This window comes from Astatotilapia calliptera, chromosome 23 (assembly GCF_964374335.1).
Source record: "Astatotilapia calliptera chromosome 23, fAstCal68.1, whole genome shotgun sequence".
Lineage (NCBI taxonomy): Eukaryota > Metazoa > Chordata > Actinopteri > Cichliformes > Cichlidae > Astatotilapia > Astatotilapia calliptera.
Genome location: NC_137443.1, coordinates 41,810,501 through 41,833,265, shown reverse-complemented (window position 1 = coordinate 41,833,265; position 22,765 = coordinate 41,810,501). Strand labels below are relative to the sequence as shown.

Genomic DNA, 22,765 nt, shown 5'->3' with positions numbered 1-22,765 from the left:
ATCTATCGTTTCATTTTACGCTATCGCTTGTTTCGTGGTGTCGCAAAAATAAACTGTTTATAGCAACATTTTTTCATCGTTTTGATGGTCACTGTAGTGGCTATATTCATTCCTTAAAGTTCTCTTTCTCTTATATTTAATATAACCACACTACAGACGGACAAGCGCCTGTTTTTATGTGTTGTCGTTAGCAACAAGGACGGTAAAACCATTGCGTGTCCGCTTGTTTATTTCCCACATAAACCTTTCACAATAAAGCTCAAGATCCTGTTGAGACTTTTCAAAATAAACTGAATCACATGAAAGAGTATGCAGAGTATTTACGGATAAGAATTAAAAAAGAGCCGTCAGGTGCTAAAAAAAAAATAAACCTTAGACTCAAACGTTAGAACGGGCTTTTCCCCGCAGCACGCCGTGTAATAAATACTCAAAGAAAACGGCGGCTGTTACAACTTATGTCTAAAAATGTATCGTTTCATGCATCGGTTAAAACACTCGACTCCAGCTACATGACAAACACTTCACGCAAGACGAGCTGCCCGAGATTCACAGAACTTACAGAAAATGTTACATTTTTGTGATTTATATCGTTATTGGACGATAGAATTCTTATATCGGGATATGAGATTTTGGTCATATCGCACAGCCCTAGGCATGATTCTATAGTTTTTCGGTAATGTGAATTAAAGCAGACCACGCAGGTCAGAGTCACAAGTCTGTGTCAACAGCAATAAGCTCGAGCATTAGTGCGGTATGCCTGGGTCGCATACAAGCTGCCTGTGTGTGTGGACTGCTGGAGACAAAGAAATGCATGTTGTCCAGAAACATCTTATTTTGAAGTCTTTAAACATGTAGAAATATATGTTACTGTATCTCATTAGTTAATCCTCTTCTTGTTTTCACTGCTGCCACAGAAGATCATCTGCCTCCATCTCCAACTATCCCTGTGGTCCCATCCAAACTATTCAACCTACGTCCTCCAGCTTCACAACCTGTCCTTTATTTCAATTGCACCATCTCACCTGCATCTTTTAAACCTTCGCTCTTGCATCTGATATTGATAAGCATCATATCTGTATGAATAAACCTCTCTGTTAAAATTAGCGTCCACTTGATCTATCACTCCTCAACATTATGCAATCCCAGTCGAGCCAACATTGTCACAGCCTGGCTCCAAAGTCAGAGAGATGCAGACTGAAGCCAGGAATGATTAAATGTGACAAAATTATGAAAGTAAGAAAAACAAAAAAGAGAAAACCACGAAGTGTGAACGTCGGTATTATTAGCAGTGAGGGTGTATGGATGGATGGATGCGTGAACAGTGTAGTGGGAAATACTGAGAGGCACACAGCAATGACGAAGCTGAAGACACGCTCTCAAAGGTCTGAGGAAGGGTGTGGTTTACATCTTAGAAGCACAGCCTGGCTTTTCTGTGACTTTTGGCCGGGTTAGGAGACAATCCACCAGAGCGAGGCTGCAGGCCCTGAATGCGTCAGCCCCGAGGTTCAGCTGTTAGCGATCCTGAGTCACATTTACAACCTCAGCCTGAAACAGGGGAACACATCGGTTTTATGGAAACCGTCCCGTCTGGTTCCTGTACCATCACAGCTTAACGGTTATTAACTAATTGCCTTCACATCACATGTGACGGAGGTGACGCAGAGACCAGTCTTGACCTGCTGCAGTTTGCATACAGACTGAATGTGAGACACTACATGCTGCAGAGAGCTGCACGGTGAGGATCGCCTCCTTTGATTCCTCGAGAGCGTTTAGAGAGAGAAGCTACAGGAAATGTCAGTAAACACACATCCACCATCTCCACAGTCCCGTGCATTACTCTGTGCAGCACTGGAGCTCCACAGGGAACTGTGCTGTCTCCCTTTGTGCCCACCTCACATGAGCCACCCACAAACACAATGCCGCGCACCATCTGATCAGCCAATCAGACTAAATGAAGTAATAAGGAAGGCCGTCTCTGTCTGTGAGAGGAGGTCAGCGAACAATCGTGTAAAATCCTGACCGCCCTCTTCACCACTTACTGCACAGGCAGCAGAGCATCTTCTCTAACAGAGTGATTCAGCTCCACTGGCAGAAGGACAGATACAGGACATCTTTCATAACACATTTCAAAGTCTGTTTATTTATACAGCACCAAAGCACAACAACAGTCGCCTCAAGGCAGTTTATAATGTAAGAAAAAGACCAATAAGACAGAAAACACCAACTGTGAGCAAGCACTTGACAACAGTGGGAAGGAAAAACTCCCTTTTAACAGGAAGTGACCTCCTTCAGAACCAGGCTCAGCTAGGGGCAGCATGCATCCACTACAGTGAAATGCAATGCATCTGTCTGGCAAAAGCATGTTTTAGGGTTTTTTTCTATAGTTAGGTTAACCAAAACAAAGCATCAGCTGTGCAAGTAACAGTGAAACTCTTACCTGTAGGAGTAACTGCAACAGTTCCCATCTCTTTGGTACTCTCCACGATTTTTATCCAATTTCCTCCACTTTCGTGCGTCCACTCCGTCCCGTTGCATTCATAATTCCCTTCATCGGACGTCGTCATTCTGGAAATCACCAGTTCAAACACTCCGTTCCTGCCAGGGACCAATCGGATGCCTCCTTCTGCATAACGCCGGGCAAACCTGGACCCCGTGACCACATCCCCCTGAGGACCATACGTCAAAATCTCCTCTGACGTCGTCCCCTTCTTCACCGACCAGGTGACAGACAGGTAGGTGGGGTGGATGAGCTCCCGAGTGACGTTGCAGGAGAGAGTTAGGTCACTTCCTTCTGAGATGACTGGGGGTGGGGTCTTGGGGGAGACCTTGAGGGTGTTGGGAATGACTGACGGGAAAACAAACCAAAAGAAAATGTTTTGAGTGAATCAATCACACAGCAACAAACTGGGAGGTGCTGGAAATTATCCACACATGCTGCCCCCCCCAACACACACACACACACACACACACACAGTTATGTCATGCAACATTTATCACAAGGAAATATAGGATGTATATTTAGAATTAACTTTCTGTTAAATATTTTTCACCCACATCTATTTTATATTTCACACCTTCTGCTCTGGCTGCCAGGATACGTTCAAGAACCCTAACAGATGTTTTTTCCTTTTTCAAACCACAGTTGAGTGTTTCCAGATTACATTTAAGGAGCCCTATTTTCATCAATGCGCTCCCCGGTTTACCTGCAAGTGTCAAAAACCTGCTTGAACACAACAGCCCAATAAAACTTGGACTACAACCAGACAGAACAAACAGAAACCAGAAAGCTTTGTGCATCTATTTATTGGGTGGAGTGACAGAATCTTAATCTTACTTCAGTGTCACACCTTTGTTTACCACACCTCAAAGCGGCCCGTCTGTCAGGTCATCCGGCTTAAACTAAAAGGCAAAAATCAGGGCTAGTGTAAACTCCTAGTGATTCATGTAATCCAACATAATATTTCGCATACACTCGTGCCAAGGTCATTGGTTGAAGGACAAACAAACAGACGCAGATAAAGCTGCAAAAAAAACCTCAACACGCCCAGAGGAGTGCTTCTGAAGGTCACCGTCTTAACCAAGTAAACTCTCAACACTCTCACGCAACCACTTTCACCTCCACTCTTTCATCTCAGGCTCGTTTACGTATTAAAAATGAAACTAAACGTATCATCCAGAAGGTCTTTACAGAGCAGATTTCACCGCTCATTCCTTTCTTGTTATGACACACGAAGGAGGATGATGAGTCACTGCTGGAGAGAAAAAAATAAAATAAAGTGAAAGGCCTATAACTCCTGGGTTTCCTGATGGGAGCATGGCTTTGCTTTTAAATGCATGCACGGCGAGAGCTATGAAAATAAGTTTTTACCTCTGCTTCTCGCAACGGGAAGAGTGCGGGGAAAAGACAGATGCTGAGATGCAGTGAAGACACGGGGGGTTAATAACAAAGCTGAGAGGCAATATCAGGGTGGGGTTGGCGTGTCTGCTAAGCAAAAATTACAGGCTCTGTTTTATCATCGCAATCAAGTCATTTGAACTTTGTATATTAAAAAAAAGAAGGAAATCTGTGCTCTGTGTATGTTTGTGTGCACACATTACCATTTCTCACACTTTAAAGCAACAGTAGCTCCAAACTCTGAGATTTATCACTGAAATGCTTTAGATAAATGATGAACTGTGTATTTTGGAAGGCAGCTCTAGTCGCGTTACAAATGAATCCAAGAAGCGGCAGATGGCCGGGAATGAGAAGTACGTGGCTATGCATTATGGGAATTAGAGAAATGCCACGTTTACATCCTGTGGGAAAGACTGCTTTGTAAGCAGTTAGGAATAAAAAGTTCGCCCCAACTTCAGACGCAAACTTAAAAACAACGGATCAACACGTCCGGGTGTAGACAACGATGCACAGCGCTGCTTCAACCGTCTATTGTCCTGCGAGTGAAAATGTCCCGGCTCTTTATTAAAATTCGATCGCTTTCCAATGAATAAATCATTAACATTAATTACTACTGTGCACTTACAAGTGTTGTAGCAGGTTTGACTGTCTTCGTGAATACTGTTCTGTGCGATTAACGCTGGCGTTGATATAAATTGACATGGCATTGCAATATTTTGCGTCGTGATATTGTTATCATCTATGTAAATTAAAATATTCTGGGAATACCGTGAAGAAGAGGGCTCCTCTCATGCACCAACATCCTGAGGTAACGTTAGCCGAGCAAACTTACATTAATGAAACCAAACTGACAGACCATCCAAGGCTGGAGGCTAATGGCTCAGTCACACGAGTAGAAATATGACAGCCAACTCCTTACAGCTACCAACAACTACAAAATAAATACTAGTCTGCCTGGTTATTTGATTTTTGTTCATCATTCTTGCAACTTGTGCTGACTAAATGGTTGTCCAAAGCTGGAGGTAAAAGGCAACCTTTCTGCAAACAGTTGCAGTCTGACTTGGACTGACTCCAATCAGTCTCAGAGAGATTGTTGAAGGTTTGTTTAAAAACAAAAAGTTGCCATCAGTGTTAATGGGGATTTCTGAATGAGCGCAACTCAAGGGGATTCAACTCAGCTGCCTGTATTCTGATTATATTCCTATAGAAGACCAGAAGGATGCGGAGCACAACTGTAATAGTCCAATGTGAATTTCTTTCCATGTAGACAGCAACAGCTATGTGATTTTTTACAGTTAATTTCTGCATTATCAGAAGCAGAGTGCTTTTAACTGCCAACTTGACTCCATTCAATCACAGACTGATATCAGACTGACTGTCTTATAGTAACATTTATAGCAGGTTTTAGTGACAGTGATCGTATGCTCAAAATTTCATTTTGCATCAAAAAGATAACTGATGTATCTGTTTTATCCAATAAAATTAAGTTATTGACTAAGTCTGAGGACTTAATCTGCAGTTGGAAAAAGGCAATTTTAGTCACAATATGTTACTGCAATACTGCAATATTGGGTCAGCCACTAATCAGAAGGTCGGTAGCTTGCTATCGCCAGTGTGTGAATGTGTGTGTGAATGGGTGAATGACTGAAAGTAGTGTAAAGCGCTTTGGGGTCCTATGGACTAGAAAAGCGCTATACAAATGCAGGCCATTTACCATTTACTCAAAGTATCACAAAATTTAAGAAAACCAATAAATTTATATTGTGATAATGTCGTATCACGAGGTTTCCCATCTCTAATAAACATGTTCACTGGAAAGTGTGAGCAAACACATGAAAATGGACAGAATCTGTTGAGAGGTAACAATATGATGTTATCCATGTTCAGAAGAATTTTTGTACCTTTTTTGTCTGATTTCAATTCCTGTCATGTATGAGTCTGTACACATTTTAAACTCAGGGCATACGTCCGCACAAGTATTGATGGAAGAGAGCAGGATATGAAGTGAATATTTAAGTGAAGGACATACCAACACCTGCATGTATAACATAAGTAAATCAAAATAGATCTATAGCAGAGGTTTGGGATTCTAGTCTCAATCATAATTATCACATTTCAGCTTGTATGTGCATGAAATACACTCAGATGATTGTTTCTAAAGGTTCATTCATTACATATTTCTTGACAGTGTCTAGAAAAGTTGTCCTGTAAGTTGTCCTCTCTCACAGTTGCACACAACAGGAGATTTTCTTGAGCAGCCATGCAGGAGACGGGACATAACTTCCACTCGCTCGGTGTGAATCCTTTGGACAGCTACCTGGTGTATATCCTCACACGGGCACGCTCGAACATCGCAGGACCCATTCCAGACGAGCTGGATAAAAGACTCAAAGTCTTTTCTGTGAACTGCTACATAGACATACGACCTCTGTAGTCTAAATGTCACTCTTTATCTATCGATCAGCTCAACACAAACCAGGCTGTCAAATTAAAACATGACGATCAGGCTACAACATGCTGCTGATAGCGACGAATACAGCAGATATGCATGGGTGTTGCTGGTGCTTTGTTGATTCGGCATCAACAGAACTCCTCCTCTCGTGCTTTGGTTCTTTGTATGATTTTGGGTGATTTGCATCATGATGTCTCTGTTCGTTTAACAACATTCTATCCGTAGGAAAAACTGTGCTTATTGCAGGATTTAAAGCACTTATTTGAATCCTTGAGGCATTCTTAAACCGTGGACATAAACAGGACTGCAACAGACACCAGTCAGACCTGGCAGTGGAGGTCAGAGCAGCCTGCAGGCCTGCTGATGCTGCTGTGTTGCAGTGCTGTCTGTGGCAGATGACAAAGGCAGAGCAAATAATCTGCGTTTTGCTCTATCAATTAAAATTAGCCTGAAAGGAGTTCTCAAACCCTCAGCGACCTGTACTTCACTTGTTTCTTACATAACCAATCAGCCTCAGTGGGCTGAAAGAGGCAGCGCACGTTTGTGTGTGTGTGTAAGAAATGTGGCACACATATGACTCAAATGGTATAAATCTAGCTCATCATCTGCGTTAAAGACCGTCTCGGTCAGAAATATTTTGTCCTTTACATGCTGCAAAACGAAGCGCTCACTGATACATATGCTCTACATATACACGACAATCTCTCGCTCACAAACAGCGCTGCCTAGTTAATTCAGGTCTAAATTTAACAAGGTGTCTGGGGAGCCGTGCTGGGAAGCAGAGAGCAGCTGAACATGATGGTGCATTATGGAGCTAACTAACCTGCTGTCAGACATTGCTCTTTGTGAGTTCATTTCTTAAAACCTCCTCAGGTAAAATCTTACTCAAATTACCACTTATAAAAAAGAAATTCTTTCTGGAGGACAGAATTGTCCTGAGAAGGATGGGTTGGACACGGGTAAACACCAGATTAAACCAATGCGGAGAGTACAGCTTTAATTGCCAACTAGAAAAAAAAGAAACCCAATTAAATTCAAAGGAAAATGCTGAATACATGTTTCTTTGTCAGGAAGTAGTTCAAATTAAATCTTCACACTGAATGTAGTAGATGATCTGAGTAATGGAAAGCGTATCTCTTTCAACCGTGTGTCTACAAAAGATCTAGGGGCCCATTAGCTCTTCAAAGGATAGAGTCGGTTTGAAATAGCCGGCTTTTAGATAAAATAACATCGGCAAAAACCTGGAACTTTTAAGCTGCAATTAAGCAAGCTTAACTGCATTTCCTTTAATGGCCACTTGTTCAAAAAAGTCTGTGCCTACACACTCTTGGTAAAAAGTTTAACGTTAGAGCAAAAATCAACACGGTTCATATCTGATTTTCAGCTCTAAAGTTTATTTTCCTCTTCATAACGACTGTGCAAAGGATGATTTCTGAGGATGATGACTCATTTAAAATGCTTGGATGCTGACAATTATGCAGAGTCAGGCACGGAAAGGCTGCTCTTTGTGACAGGTGGGTGCTGTCATACATGGGTGTAGCTGCCAGCTGTCCTCGAGGCTTCACCTCTGCTAAACTTGTGTCTCTGAACTTGACCTCGTCTCATAAACTCTCCTGTGATATTTATTTTGCATCCTTGGTTATTCAAATGAATGATTAATATATTAATATAAATCTATACAGATTTGTCCACAGTGGATATGACAGTAAGAGTTAGTAAAGCTCTGTTAACGTGTCCCTCTACAGCCTGTTGTTTCTTAGTTTCACCAGTGAAACTGAATTAAAAACAAAACATAGATGACATATTGTCGCCTAGGCAACCACCAAGCTCCCAGTGCCTACAGACATTCACTAAAACATGCTGGTCATTGGATCGTTTGAATAAATACCTTTAACTAAATATCAATGTTTTCGACATGTCTTAGTTTACATTATTACACAGTTATTATGAGAGAGCATGTCTAATATTTTTCCACTAAACAGTCGTCTTCTACTTTGGTTTGTTTGTAACAACCATTTATAAAAACTTGTGTTTTGCTTTTGTTTTATTTTTAACTGCAATTCTGGTCGAGTAGCTTTTATAGTGTTAATTCAACATATACTACAAAATAAAATGACTTTTTAAAAGTACATTTGTGGGCAGTTTATTTTCAAATTATCCAATCACAGAATCAAATGCACAAAGCCTGTGATGTCATCAAAGGCACAAAACTTGTGATGTCATCACATTCTGTCATTGGAAGGAGAAATTCAGTCAACTGTTGCAACTCTTTGGTGGCAGAACTACGAAACAACCTGTTTGTTAAAACCAAGATAAGGAAGACACAGAGAGACGCAGAAGCAGACGCAGACGCTGAAGCAGACACATATAAAATGGCAGAAGCACAGATGGAAGTGGTCGTGAACCCAAATATAACAGTTTTGCAAAGATCGGAAAATGACCTCAAAAAACCCCAAACACCAAATCCTGAAACACGTCCTCTGGCACAAGTTCAAACCGAAGTGGTCGTGAAAGGCAAGAAAAAAAGGGGGCAAAAACAGAAAAGAGTGGCTGAAGAACCCAGACGACCGATTACTCGGGCGTATGCTCGGGCTCTTCTAGAAGCCCAAAACAACGTGGCTGATGGAAGCAACCTGAGAAATGAAGAAGTGTCAGGAAACCTCTGAAAGGGAAAACCCTGGATCCCTCCCTATGTCAGAACCAAAGGACGACGTGAATATGGAGACAGAGGCAAACACGAATAACGCCAGTGGACAAAACCCTGGGCCAAATGGAGGGACGTGGCAACATCAGCCAAATCCCAGATTTATACCCCATGATGGCAGAGTCCAGTATGATTCATGTTGTGAGATTGCTGCTCTCAGGCATCAACTACAAGCTTCCCAAAACCACCAGAACGAGCTTTACTGGAAACTGGTAGCTGCTAATAAGAGGGCTTCTTATTACCAGTCTAAAGTGACCAAACTTCATGCACAGATGATCGCCGACAAAAAACAGCATGAAGAAACAATTAAAGAGCTCATAGAGCAACTGGAGGAGGCTAATGATAATAATAAGCCTGATACGAGCAAAACAGAGGTTCAAGCAAAGGACAACCAAGCAGTTGTCATGCTGGATGACATGATCCGTGCCCTGCACGAAGACGTCAGCGACCCTACCACAGAGCAGTGTGTGGATTCTTCTACACAAACCACAGAGGCTTCACACACGGACTGTGTAGGTCTGAAGGAGGCTCAATTTGAAGCCCAATACAAGACTCAACAAGAGCAAATAGGAACACTCCAACAACAGCTCCTAGAAGCTCAACACCAACTCAAGGAACAGGAAGATAAACATAGGCAGGACCAGGAGACACTGAACATGGAAATCAGTGAGCTTAAATCCCAGCTCTGCTCCAACAAGGAGCTTCATGACATGAAAGTAGAGACTCTTTATCAAGAGTTGAAAGAAGTCAAAGCGTCCTACATTAAAATCACACAGGAGCAAAATGAACAAAATTCCAACACAGCAAATGGAAAATCTGAGCTTCTGGTGGAAAAAGACACCAAAGAACAGGACAAGGAAGAAGAAGGAGAAGACTCCCTGACATCAACTGAGATGTCTCTGCATGACTCTCTACAACAAACAGAAGACGGAGAGAAAACGATAACTACCAATCCAGCTGAACTCGAAACTGAAGCTAAGACTGTGCCAGAGAAAAAACCCAAGAAGAAGACGAAGAGGAACTGGCTGCGTCGGCTTTTCAGCTGTACCAGTCCACAGACAGACTGATTTACACAACTGTGGAAAAACTAAATAAATACACAAAAAAAAAATAATTGGAAAACATAGATGTGTCATTATTTCATATAGATTTCAAATAACATACCATTTGATGTCAACATGTTTTAGTTGCATTTGCAGTGCTCGTGCTGTTATATTCTTATGATTCTGTTCATTTTATGAGTGTATCCTTCAGCCTTGCTTCACATATTTACTGCTGCTTGATCAGCTTTAGTCCTGCTAGCATCAGCACAGGTAGAAACAGATCACACATCAGAGAATCGGCCGTGCATCTAAATGCAAATGGAAACTAAAAATGAAAACATAGATAACTTAGCTGAACTTCATAGATCTGAAAGTTGTCCAATGCATACATAGTGCTAAAAATCAGGTATCGGGAAAACACATTATTTTATATTATGCTGAAGTCAATTGTTATCCTTTTTTAAAACTATATCATATAATAAAGTCTGTTTTGAAGTTTACTATGGTAAAAAAAAATATTTTAAGGCTTTTCAGATATACTGTAACTTCATAGGTATGAACCATCAAAGCATTTTCATCATAAATATAAAACTTCATTAGGTAGATCTGTTCAAATACTCATTAATGCAAATATCTGATCAGCCAATCACATGGCAGCAACTCAATGCAGGTGTAAAAGGTGAGGTCTAAAAAGAACCTTTAAGAAAATATGAATCCATCTTAATCAGTCTTTAATTATGAAGCAATCGCCTAACTCCCTCTGACAAACAGACCTGTGGCCAAATTTATAAACCACTTTTGACTTTTTCCAAGGTGAATATTGTCTGGCAGCAGGTGCCCTTCCCCTCCCAGAACACGTCAAGGACAGTTACAGCAGCTATTACAAACATTATAAGCAGAATAAACCATGAAACTAAACATTTCTCCTCCTTGATATTCTTCATCCAAATCCGTGCCTCCCTGGTCCTCATTTGACATAAGCCAAGTATTCCCACCTGACATCTGCTCCCCACGCGTGTGACACTGTGTCGAGGTACGCGTGTCTATGCAAAAACCAAATTATACGCCAGTGATTGTCTGAAACCAGCAGGGGTGTTCATGTGCAAGAGGACACATCCATGGTCAGCAGAGCATTAGTAAGTTGTGGGGGATAGCTGTTAAATGGACCAGCATAACCAAATAGCCTCAAACACAAAGTAAAAACACAGCTACTCTGCATCAGAAGCTTTGTATCCTGAAAGGACAAAATTGGCAAATACACACACACAGACACACAAAGGCACACGTGAGCACGCACACACACTTTCATACCTGTGAGTTGGACCTGAGCCATATAATTTCCACTGATGACGTAGTCGGTGCTCGGTGTTTGACACTCGTAGAAGCCAGCATCCGTCAACTTCACCTCAGCAATCTTCAGCTCCACCTCATTGTCTTGGAGACGCACCACTGAAATGTCGCCGGACGCCACGCGCTTGCTGTAAGACTGGTCGGAGTAGCGAGAGTCGAAAGAGGAGATTATCTTTGTCTTCTGCCCTTTCGCGTCCTTTAACATATTCCATTCAAAATCCTGCAGAGGAGGGATACAAACAATCCGAGTGTTAAGTGGATGCACACACATAAATATAGGCGGAGTAAATTAGAAACACTGGGCCGGAGCAATGGGGTCACCAACCAAAATAATATTCAGCTTAATGGGAGTACAGTCATTAGTGGCTTGTGAGCCAATAATGTAAGAGACTCTGATTCCATTACAAAGTGCCTTAAAAGTATACTTCCATTCACTTTTTCCTGTATATGCAAGAAACCCAGAGGACAAAATCTGACCCTTAGTGACAGTGCTATTAGCAGCTGCAAATAAACAGAATATGCAGTTCAATTAATAATCTATTGGCCACAAGTAATACACTAAATACTCATACTCTCCAGAGGATCAACTCTTTCAATTCAAGGGTGTGTGTGTGTGTGTGTGTGTGTGTTGGGGAAATGACCTGCTCACTAGGTCCTGTGTATTCTTTGACATCACATCTGATGGAGACTGGCTGGCCCTCCACCCGGATTAATGGACCAGGAGGCACCGTCACCACACGGGCCGAGCACCCACCTTGAAGGACAGAGAAAACATTTTAAAAGATTAAAAGTCTATAACAGGAAACAATAATATTTGGAGGCTTAGTTGGAATCCAAAACCTCTAAGATGAAAGAAGATTCACCCTTATGTGAAGTAAAATAGAATTTACATGAAGAATAAGCCGTATTCGCATAAATTCGGCAAGAAAAATGTTTAAGAGGGAGCAAGCTACAAGTCTGACAACCAATTAACAAACTCTACTGAGTTAAAGAAGAAAGATTTTACCAATTGAAGTTGCCTTTTTAAAGACAAACAAAACAGAGACCAAGGCACAGACACAGGTCTTGTTGGAACTTGAGTGAAGTGCTGACGTTATTGACGATGACGGTGCTGAAACCTGAATTGCACTCTCTCCACACACACTTGTTTCTATACACGCTCACACCCACATCATTTCCTCTGGCATGAACACCAACCGCTGGTTATGACAGCCCTCCAGCAGCTTTCAGAGAAGGAAGAAAACAACAGCGAGAGGCTGAGACTTATATGCGCCTCTTTAATTTAGCTTCAATTGCGTACCAGATCATTAGTGCTGTTTGGTTACATTGTAAGACCTCTCGTATCAAATCAAACCATCTGCATTTCATTCCTCCTTCGGCAAAGTGTTCGACTCTTGAATTCCAGCTGGGTAAGAGCATGTAGCAACACAGCCGAACTGACGGAGACATGTACAGTTACGCGATACTGTGCTTTCTGGTCGGTGAGGCGCGGTCCACACCAATTAATGCCGGCATCATCAAGCTAGTTTTAATGAGCCACACCAAACTCATCCGCACATTATCTTCAATGTAGGGTAATAATAATATGGTAAAGTAAGTAGTTTTTGGTAAGTGACACCCAGATATGAAAGCTGATACTGAACATGCAGTCAGATTAGTCTATTTGTACTACAGTGTCAATTTAATGTCGACTCTCCTTTTGGAAATTCCATTTTTGCCTCGTGCCAGGTGTCAGACAAATACGACCAATACGACAACAATACAGACATCACAGTTACAGGCATTAAAGACGGCTCAAACACAACACCCACGTCTTATCATATTTCAACTTGGTTTGTTCAGAGTTATACTACAAGCTATAAAAGACCTCAGGGCACGAGATGTTCACAAAGGAGGTGTGCCTCCGTCCTGATGGTAGTAAAGTGTAATCACCATAAAGCAAGTGCGATACGTCACTGAGGATGTCTCGCCACCTTCACACCACTCATGTCTACTGAAGCTATCACATGTAGTGTCTGCCCCTGCTCACAATCCTATTGAGTGTTGTTCTTCTTCTCTACAGATGGTGAAAACACCATGAAAAACATCGTGTACCATACAGGTAAGAACATCCCAGGAAGTTAGTGCTGTTCATCAGAAGAGTCCAGACTGAAGAAGTCACTTTGATGACTGATGAAACATTTCTCCCACTAGAAACGCTTCATCCAGATGCAGAGAATCAATTTATGGGGACAATTAAAAATACCAATAAAATACAATTTATGAGGCCTTATGTAGGAAAAGTTCTTCAATCCCTGTTGCGCTCAGTTCAGCGCACTGAAACGCCCTTATCAGCTGTAATGAGTCCTGTAGGCATCATCAGTAGGCGCCCGCTTTCACTTACTACCAAGCTCAGTATTCAGTTATCCTCCATTGTAACCGCTGATAAACCAGAAGCTATCTAAATTACAAAGGAGACAGCTAGCCTTTCTGTGTGCTTTGTAAAACGTGATTTATAATCAGGATCTTTTCTTAATCTTAACCAAGCAGTTTTGACGCTTTCGCCTACTGAAACTAAAGTGAACAGGATGTGGAAAGCAAATCAAACAAAACCTAAAACATCAGACTCTTGTTTGGTTTAATCTGAAGAACTTAGCCTATTATCTCCATTCAGAAAGACACAATGACAACCAATGAGGAGTGTCTATACCTGCTGACTAAACAGTACAGGAAACATTGGACTGATAATGAGGAACGGCAATTCAATAGGCTAAGGTTTGCAACGGGTGTCTGTTTAACATCCTCCGTTTTATTCTTAAACTCAGGTTTGCTGAAGTCAGGTTCCAATTAACTGCTTTTACCATCCGTTTTGTCAGCAGGTGAACTATGAGAACAGCAGCACTGCAAAGTGTGTCTGTGCATTGAATATTCTTGAAGGCCAAGAAACTTAAGCAGTCATGTCATGGCCTTTCAATCGGAGCATTTCCACTCTGTTCGAAGCCAGATTAATAAAAATAAGGAGAACAACCACGCAGATCATCAAACAGTTTGGGAAATAATCTAATAATTAGTTCTGTATAGACTTCACAGAACAGGTCTCAGAAATTATTAAGTTTCAGCCGTCATCAGGACCTACCTGGTCAGACTGTTGTTTGGCAACATATATTGTAATTTCAAAAGCAACCCCAAGTTTAATTTGGTATTTTTAGGTCTATATATACCAATCAACACATCACCAAAACCTCTATACTGAGAGGTCTGCAAGCAAAGGAGGATTTTTACAGCAAAAGTCATGTCTTCTATCTTTAAACCCTTAAACCTATAAATGGATCAGGAAAAAAAACACAGTACTTCAAGAAAAAGCCCTGTGCTTGCATGAGCCATCAATATTTGTGAGAGGTTCAATTCTTATGTTTTGGCAGTTGGCCTGGCGGTGTGAGTGCATGTGTGAGCCTGCTGAGTGTGGGCTTTTTTCTGCTTTGCAAGTAACATGGAAGTAAGAAGCATATGAAACCTACTGTTCCAGTTCACTGTCTGTCTACAGTGGTCTACAGTTTAATCTGTCTCCATCTTCACATCAGACATGCATGGTTGACAGTTTGGTCTCAAATGACAATGTGATGCTAACAGTGAACATCCACTACAAGGAGCACCTGAGGCTCACTGAGGTTTTCTGCACCACCAAGGCGAAGCCAGCAGCAAGCAGATCTCCTCCACATGCCATTTAAATTACTTCCTTAGCTAATGCTAAGTTACGATCACGTGATGCAACCAAAAACTTTGCTTCCCTTTTAATTTTAAGGTACATTAACACAAAAGGGTCAAACAGCATGAGGGCCATTAATCACCAAGAGGAAAAACGTTGTTGAGATTTATGTTCAAACTTAGTTTCCAGCCTGTATGACTTTTGGTCTCTTGTGAAAATAAAAGATTGGAACCAGCGGAGCCCGAAAATTCCCACAAGATACGATTTTGTAAAAAAAGGGATGTCTGGATATTTTTACGTCACTGTGTTGGAATGAGCGAGCACGTCTGGATCACCATCTGGACGCTCAGTTGGCTTTTTATGTTGAGGTGATGCTGACTGTCAATCTTATCAGCAAAAACCCTGAAACCTGTTTCTTCTGTCTTATAGCTGAGGTTTTATTTCTGCTTCATTAGAGGCAGTTATGCTATTGCTAACAGACAGGTGGCAAGAGTCAGCAATTTTACAATTTAAGCTTGTACCCCTTATTTAACCTCGTTTGATTTTTCTGCTTCCAGCTGAGTTTTCTTATCTGAAAAAGAAAAAAACCCTTCCTATATAAAATAAGGCATCAGACTGTGACACCAAGTCTCTAATTTCCTTTTTTCCTTGTAATTCATGACTATGTGTCGAAACATTGCAATGAGTCACCACAAACAGCACTGGTTTGGGGGCCCTGAGTCACGATCAGGTTCAACAGTTTCTTCCAATAAAAGATGATTGCAAAAGCTTTGATGGGATTATTTAACCTAGCTATATTAATAAGTACGATAGCTAATCTAAATCTATAGTTTGGGCAGTACTATAATAGATACTGTCTGGTATTATAGGTGTTCTTCTCATTTCAGACTTCTGATTCACCACAGCTTTCAGAAAATCCCATGATTTATATGGACGAACACTATAAAAAAAAAACAAAAACTGGTTGGTTTTCAGTGAGCTTCACCATAAACATTTCTGTTGGCCTGACCTGAGAGTCATTAAATAAGCATAAAGGTCACCAAACTGGGGCTGAAAATCTTCTGCATGATAAAAACAAAATACATAAAACATGATCAGTTATCTGGCAGAACTGCACAGTAACAACAGCATTTAGGGTACATTATACAATCATGAGAAAAAGCTTTTTCAAAGGGACTCTATGCTATGAACAAAATAAGATCCCATGAATTAGTAGCTTTTAGAAAATAATAACTTAAAGTACTGGTTTTCATTAAGGAGAAAGTTTGGCACAGTCTTTTTTTCTTTGTTTTCTTACAATGTTGCTTCAAGTCATTGCAGTTTTTTGGGTACTTCTTTATGCACAGCTCTCTAAGGTCCCTCATGGCATTTCAGTGTAGTTAGTCCGAAGTTTAACTGGGCCACTGCAACACCTTGATTCTTTTCCAGCCATTCTGTTGTAGATTTGCTGCTGTGCTCTGGATCATTTGCTGTTGACTGATGGTCTCAAATTTAAGTCTAGAAGACTTTGGTATATAGAGAAATCCATGGGCAACTCAATGACTGCAATGTGCCCGGGGCCATGGCTGCAAACAATCCCAAATCATCGTGCTGACAGTTGGTATGGGGTGTTTGGCTTTTCAACAAACGTGCTGTGTATTATGTTTGAGAAGTCTTGCAGTTCGCTCAGATTAAACTTTGCAAACCTAAGCTGTTCTGTTCTTTTACAGAGAAAAGGCTTTCTCCCACCAACTTTTCCAAACAAGCCATACTTGGCTACATAACATTCCCTAATTCTTTGGGAAGCAGTAAGGGTCTACTTAGTTTTGTGACATGTGACAACTCTCTTTTGCACATGTATGCAGTGCTTCTTTGATTTTAATGTGTGATCTCTGACTGAATGCTCTCTTAAAGTAATACATCATCTTAAAAAGAAAATAAAACTCTTTGAGGTTGAGTTTGCAAAGATCGAGGAGATTGAAGAACTCATCCCCAGCTCCAGGGTGAAACACTGGATCTGGATTCATCCAGTGTCAGGGTTAAGACTTTCTAAACTTTCATCGATGACTGTTAATTAAACACTAACAGATGGATCAGTTGTCCCGTTATCCTAGATTTAATTTTGATGGATTTGCACTTAAGAGGCTTCCTCCTCTTTATGGGTATGGCTGTACATGGGACATTTGGGAAACCTAAGATGGGACCAGGCTCTGTAGGGACTACCTGAGGTCACACAGCAAGTGATCTTTAAGCCCTGCAACCAGAAACAGATCAATAGTCGGTTATGTGATGTTGTGTTACCTGAAGCCTGACAGTATTTTGCATATTATAGTCGCTTTCTCCTTGTGTGGAGTCAGAATACACACAGCATGAGCGCTGGCAGCATCTGATCATCTTACACTGCACTAATTTAAGCCAAGTCCCCAACTCTCTCTCTCACACACACACACATATACTGGAGAAACCCTGTGGCAGTCATGGTTATGCTCATAAACATATGGCAACTGCAGTATCCAGGTATGCCAGTGAACGGGCCCTGGTTTGTCCCTGTGGAGAAAACCAGCCTAACACCGGCTTGGTCTGGCTTGGCACTTTGGCTCAGACCAGTCTGATGTGATTATAATAATACAGCTCATCATTATGGCCGGGCCGTGACTTCTCAGCAGGCTAATGGGACCATGTCAACTCATGTTGGCTAATTGGTCTTAATGGGAGCACAGTTTGCTAGGCTAATGAGAAGCTGAACAGGAGAGAGAGACTGAGAGACAGAAGAACACCCGAAACTTGAATTTTTTCCTTTTTAGTCCCTTTTTTCTCCTAAGCCCTACCGTTAAATAGAATAAAGTATTTATAACACGTTTACATAATTTTATTTAAAAAAAATACACACCAAATAAATTATCACTGGTGGAAATGACTTCAAAACGTTCGCTTAACACACCTGTATGAGAAGGTCGACACTGAAAAAAATTTTTTTATGGAGGAAGTAGGTGCAAATTTTTACCGTGACGAGCTTCATTTAAAAACAATACATTTTTACGTAACTCTATCAGTCACACCCAGCCGCGTCTCAGATAACAACTCGGTCATTGATTTTCAATCTCTTGGATTGACTTTTCAATTCGGCCTAACCCAATACACCAACCGACACTTCTGTTTCACTGAAATTTCAAGTTTTTAAAGGAGGCTAGCTTACTGCCCTCGCAAACTTATTCCATCCAAATCCACAGCACTAGCAGCGGGAGCCAGTTGCAAAGTTACAAATCCATTAAAAATAAGTGATAGTTGATGGGTTGGCTATATGCCGAATTATATAGGTGGTGTTAAATATGCGGAAAATGGTTTAAATGATGTTTTAAAATGGATGTTCGCTGATAGACAACCGAAACATATTAAATCGTCAGATTTCAAAACGGAGTACAACACTGGCTTCTCGCGACCAGAGAATGCCGACATCTATCGGAGTTAATTGACCATCAATATAGTCAAGCAAAGAAAGGTCTCTTACCGAGCATCAAAAGCCCGAAAGCGAATGCGAAAAGACACTTATCCATGTTCCCTCCTCTCTTATTCCACTCTTATCCTTTTTCCTTAATTTCCCCCCGCTTTCTTTGTCCCGCGTTGGGGGTAAGACCAGTCCTCTCCCGCCGCTGTCGGGCAATCCAATAAAACTCTCAGATGTGTGCAGTCAGTCCGCACCGCACACCGGGCGGAGCCGCTACGCAAAACGGATGCACACACCGCGGTTTCTGATCCAGCGAGCCGAAAGTCCGGGTCCGGGGGGAGAGCGTTTACACGGCACTTACACTGAACCGGTGTAATGTGTGTCTCTGTGTGTGGGAACTGGGACGAGCTACATAGAGAGGGGGGTGAGGCTGATAGAGGTGAGAGAGAGCGAGAGAGAGAGTGGCCGGAAGTTAGGTGACGGTCTGGAGGAGGGGTGGAGGGAAACAGGGAGGTCCCAGGTGGAGAGAGAGATTCCCACATCATTCTTGCTGTGCCACAAGTTTTAATAGCGAAGATCGCAGTCTGTGTTACACGTCGGGCACAGTCCAGTGATGATATGATGGATTTCTCCATCACAGAGCTTCAATTACAGCAGCTCAATCTCCAGCGATTATCCTTTAATATCGACCTACCAGCCCAGGCTAATACAGCAGCTCCTTGTGTATAATAATTGATACATTTGATTGATTTCTCTCTACAGTAATGTTGCTTTCATGATGTGTTGAAATTGATACTTTGATACCCAGGATGCTTTATGATAATAATAATAATAAAGCTTATTTGGAAAATAACTATAAACATTTGAAAATCGGCAGTGATAAAGGGCCAGTACACTAAATTAGGAGTACAGAGAAAGGTTGGGGTGGGGGGGCACCTAGGAATTTATGGCACAGGCCACAGGAGAAGTGTAAAAGGAAGGTGGGGGCTGAAACTTCTACTGTTAACATGATTCCTCAGGTCTTCCAAAGGCAATCTATTGTTATTTTTACTATTATATAAGCAATATGGTCATTATAGTCAGTTCCATGAACAAACCGCATATATTTGGAGGCTAAAAGAATCCGCAAAAATCTATGTACTTCCCTTCCAAAACGCCTGCCGCCTTGTTTGCATGCTAACATTTCTCCCATTTTCATTTTCCCTGTGGCCTGCCCTTTCACCAGCGCTGACACATCCCAGTTGTCAGTTACAGTCCTGTGGCCAAACCCATGCTGTCTGCTTACACAAAGCCACTGGGCAGGGCAAAGTTCACAGCACGGAGACAGAGAAAGAAGCAAGGGGCCAAGAGGAGGTGAGGACTTTGGTTTTGCAACCTTGGGGTCAAGGGTTAAGACTTCGTAGGTCATCTGCGTTGGTGCTTTCTAATTTTAAAGTGTGCGTGTGCAGCCTGGTACTGTATGTGGTCCAACACCGGAGACTCTGTTGTCGCACAACATCTGTTCAATCTGACACATACGCACACACGCAGGTTTATGTTATTGCACCACTACTCTATCAGTTATTAACTAGGTCATGGAGTCTTGGCACCACCTCTGGTTTCGCTGACTGTTATTCCGACCAGCAACCTCAGTTATGATTCGTTTTAGACCGTATGAAGTCACTTATTCAGAAAATATGGAGCTAGAACACCACCTTCTGGTCACGGAGAGGAACACTGATAGAAACACATAAAGAGAGACGAAAACAGGGAAACATAACTGGAAAATATAACCAAATCCAGGGACTGTAGATGATCTGAAGGTGAAGGTTTTACCCTGCTAGGATATTATCAGGTACCAGATTGATTCAGTTAATGACATCACAGCCTTACTGTTATGTGTTTCCCTGTGAAAGAATGTGTGCGTATTTCACTGAAACACACTCCTGTACACACCCACTGCCACATGACTTGCCTCAGAGCTGGTTATGGTGGACGCTTGCATGTCTGCGGGTAGATATTGTCTTAAGAATGCAGTGTGGACACTTTACAGGGTGGGGGAGAGGGTACACTGTTCCTCTTACCTATCACAGGGCTAACACAGAGTGAAAGACAGCCAGTCACACCCACATTCACACAGCTTTGAATCACCAACTGATACATGTGTTTGTATCTGTATAGAGGCCACCCAGGTGCAGGGAGACGGAAAGGCTCCAGCTGGCTCATGGATTCAAACCCAGGATCTTCTTGCTGTGAGGCGACGGTGCAAACCAGCAGAGCACCACGCCACCTGCACAAAGAGGTCAAATTCAAGTGTGGCATGAGAACTCATAGACGTGACAGCTGATCTCACTGGAACAAAGTCTCTCTTGTTTTTCTGTTGTTTTTCACTTTGAACAGTGTCTTCAGCGTGCGAGGCAGGCTGTGTACACAGCAGCTGATCCACTGTGCACTCGTTTGGTCTTACAGAGTATTACAGAACTCCAAATATATTCTGGGGGTTTTTCTGCTTACATTCTGTTACACACCAAAGCTCAGTGTGTACATGCTAACAAATGTCATGTGTAAGTCTTCTCCAACACTGGAGAGCACATTGTTTTTGATCCAGGATTGTTTACATGGATTTCTAGCAGCTAGCTGCCTTCATGCATGCTGCATCTAGCTGACTTTTTTTTTTTTTGCTTTTCATTGGAAGAGTGACAACGTGTCACCTGCATCCACTCACATGCATGTATCCTTGTCCACAAGAAGTATTACCAGAGGAATGCATTAAGATATTGTATCAAATCCTGGACAGCACTACTTCTGCATGCAAGTCCCTCAATAAAGCCACAGCATATAATTTCCCATCACTATCATATACACTGGATGGAGGTAATATTGCCCTAAAACAGAATAATCTCTTCAGGAATCAGGATGGAGATGTTTCATCAGGTCTAAGAAACCTCTTTTCTTATTGATTCACAGCGAGTTTTCCTTCTCCAGGGAACATTTTGGGAAGTGTAGCTTAATCCTTCCAGCAAAATAGACCCCAAAGAATAAAAGAGTATCTCCTAAATGTAGGGGTTAAGGCAGGGGTGTCAAACATTAGGCCCACGGGCCAGAATTGGCCTGGCAAAGACTACAATCTGGCCACTGGATCGCTTTTGAAAATGTGAAGGAGGGCAGAAATTTTGGACTTTTAACCATATTTAACCAGATGGCGCCGCGGATGGCAGCCTCGGTACTGCGCTCTCTCGCACTTTTCTTGTTTCTGTTTATTTTCTGCGCTTTTGGTCACTCAGACCACATCACTTTCTCCAGAGATCAACTGCTAAACATCAGGCAGTCGTCTCACTATAGTTCTTATCCATTTTTCACAAACCCGGAAAGTTTTTTGGAGATTTTAGTTGGAGGTGCAGCAGCTCTCTGTGGCTCCTGGAGAAGACGTAGACGGGGGAGTCGCGCTGGTGAAACTACGTCGGCGAGGATTCCGCACGGCACTCCCCTCCATTCACCTCGCGAATCTCCGCTCTCTTCCAAACAAAGTCGACGAATTACTGCTCTTAAACCGGACTAACAAGGACTTTGCACGCTCTGCTGCCCTCTGCTTCACTGAAACCTGGCTCAGTGAGCGAGTCCCAGACGCTGTCTTAAATCTGCCGGGCTTCCAACTTCACCGGGCGGACCGCGAAACAGAGCTCTCAGGGAAAACAAAGGGTGGTGGAGTCTGCTTCTACATTAATGAAGGTTGGTGTACTGATGTCACAGTGTTACAGAAACACTGCAGCCCACACTTGGAAAGTTTTTTCATCAACTGTAAACCTTTTTATTCACCGCGGGAGTTTTCTTCCTTCATGCTGGTCGGAGTTTACATCCCTCCACAGGCCAACGCGAACAACGCACTGTCCGAGCTGGCTGACCAGATTACCACCCTGGAGAGGAAATTCCCGGATTCCTTTACAATTATTCTTGGGGATTTTAACAGAGCAAACCTAAACTACGAACTCCCTAAATACAGACAGCATATAGACTGCCCCACCAGGGACAACATCATACTGGATCACTGCTACACCACTCTAAAAGATGCCTATCGCTCTGTGCCCCGGGCAGCTTTGGGACATTCTGATCACTGCATGGTCCATCTTATTCCAGTTTATAGGCAAAAACTCAAACGTGCCAAGCCTGTAGTCAAAACTGTGAAGAAGTGGACTAACGCAGCAAAGCAGGAACTGCAGGACTGTTTTGACTCCA

At 42.2% G+C, this 22,765-nt stretch overlaps 1 protein-coding gene across 2 annotated transcripts in view; it reads right to left on the bottom strand.

The window, feature by feature from the left end:
- Positions 1 to 19,025, bottom strand: part of ptgfrnb (prostaglandin F2 receptor inhibitor b) — a 93,545-nt gene extending 74,520 nt beyond the window's left edge. For both annotated transcript variants that reach the window (XM_080297492.1, XM_026157626.2), the window contains exons 1-4: positions 18,617 to 19,025; positions 12,086 to 12,198; positions 11,406 to 11,664; positions 2,438 to 2,845 (exon numbers count right to left, since the gene is read on the bottom strand). In XM_080297492.1, coding sequence (XP_080153618.1) covers positions 2,438 to 2,845; positions 11,406 to 11,664; positions 12,086 to 12,198; positions 18,617 to 18,662 — 826 coding nt within the window. In that variant the 5' untranslated portion in view covers positions 18,663 to 19,025. The remainder of the gene's footprint in view (positions 1 to 2,437; positions 2,846 to 11,405; positions 11,665 to 12,085; positions 12,199 to 18,616) is intronic.
- Between the last annotated feature and the right edge of the window lie 3,740 nt (positions 19,026 to 22,765).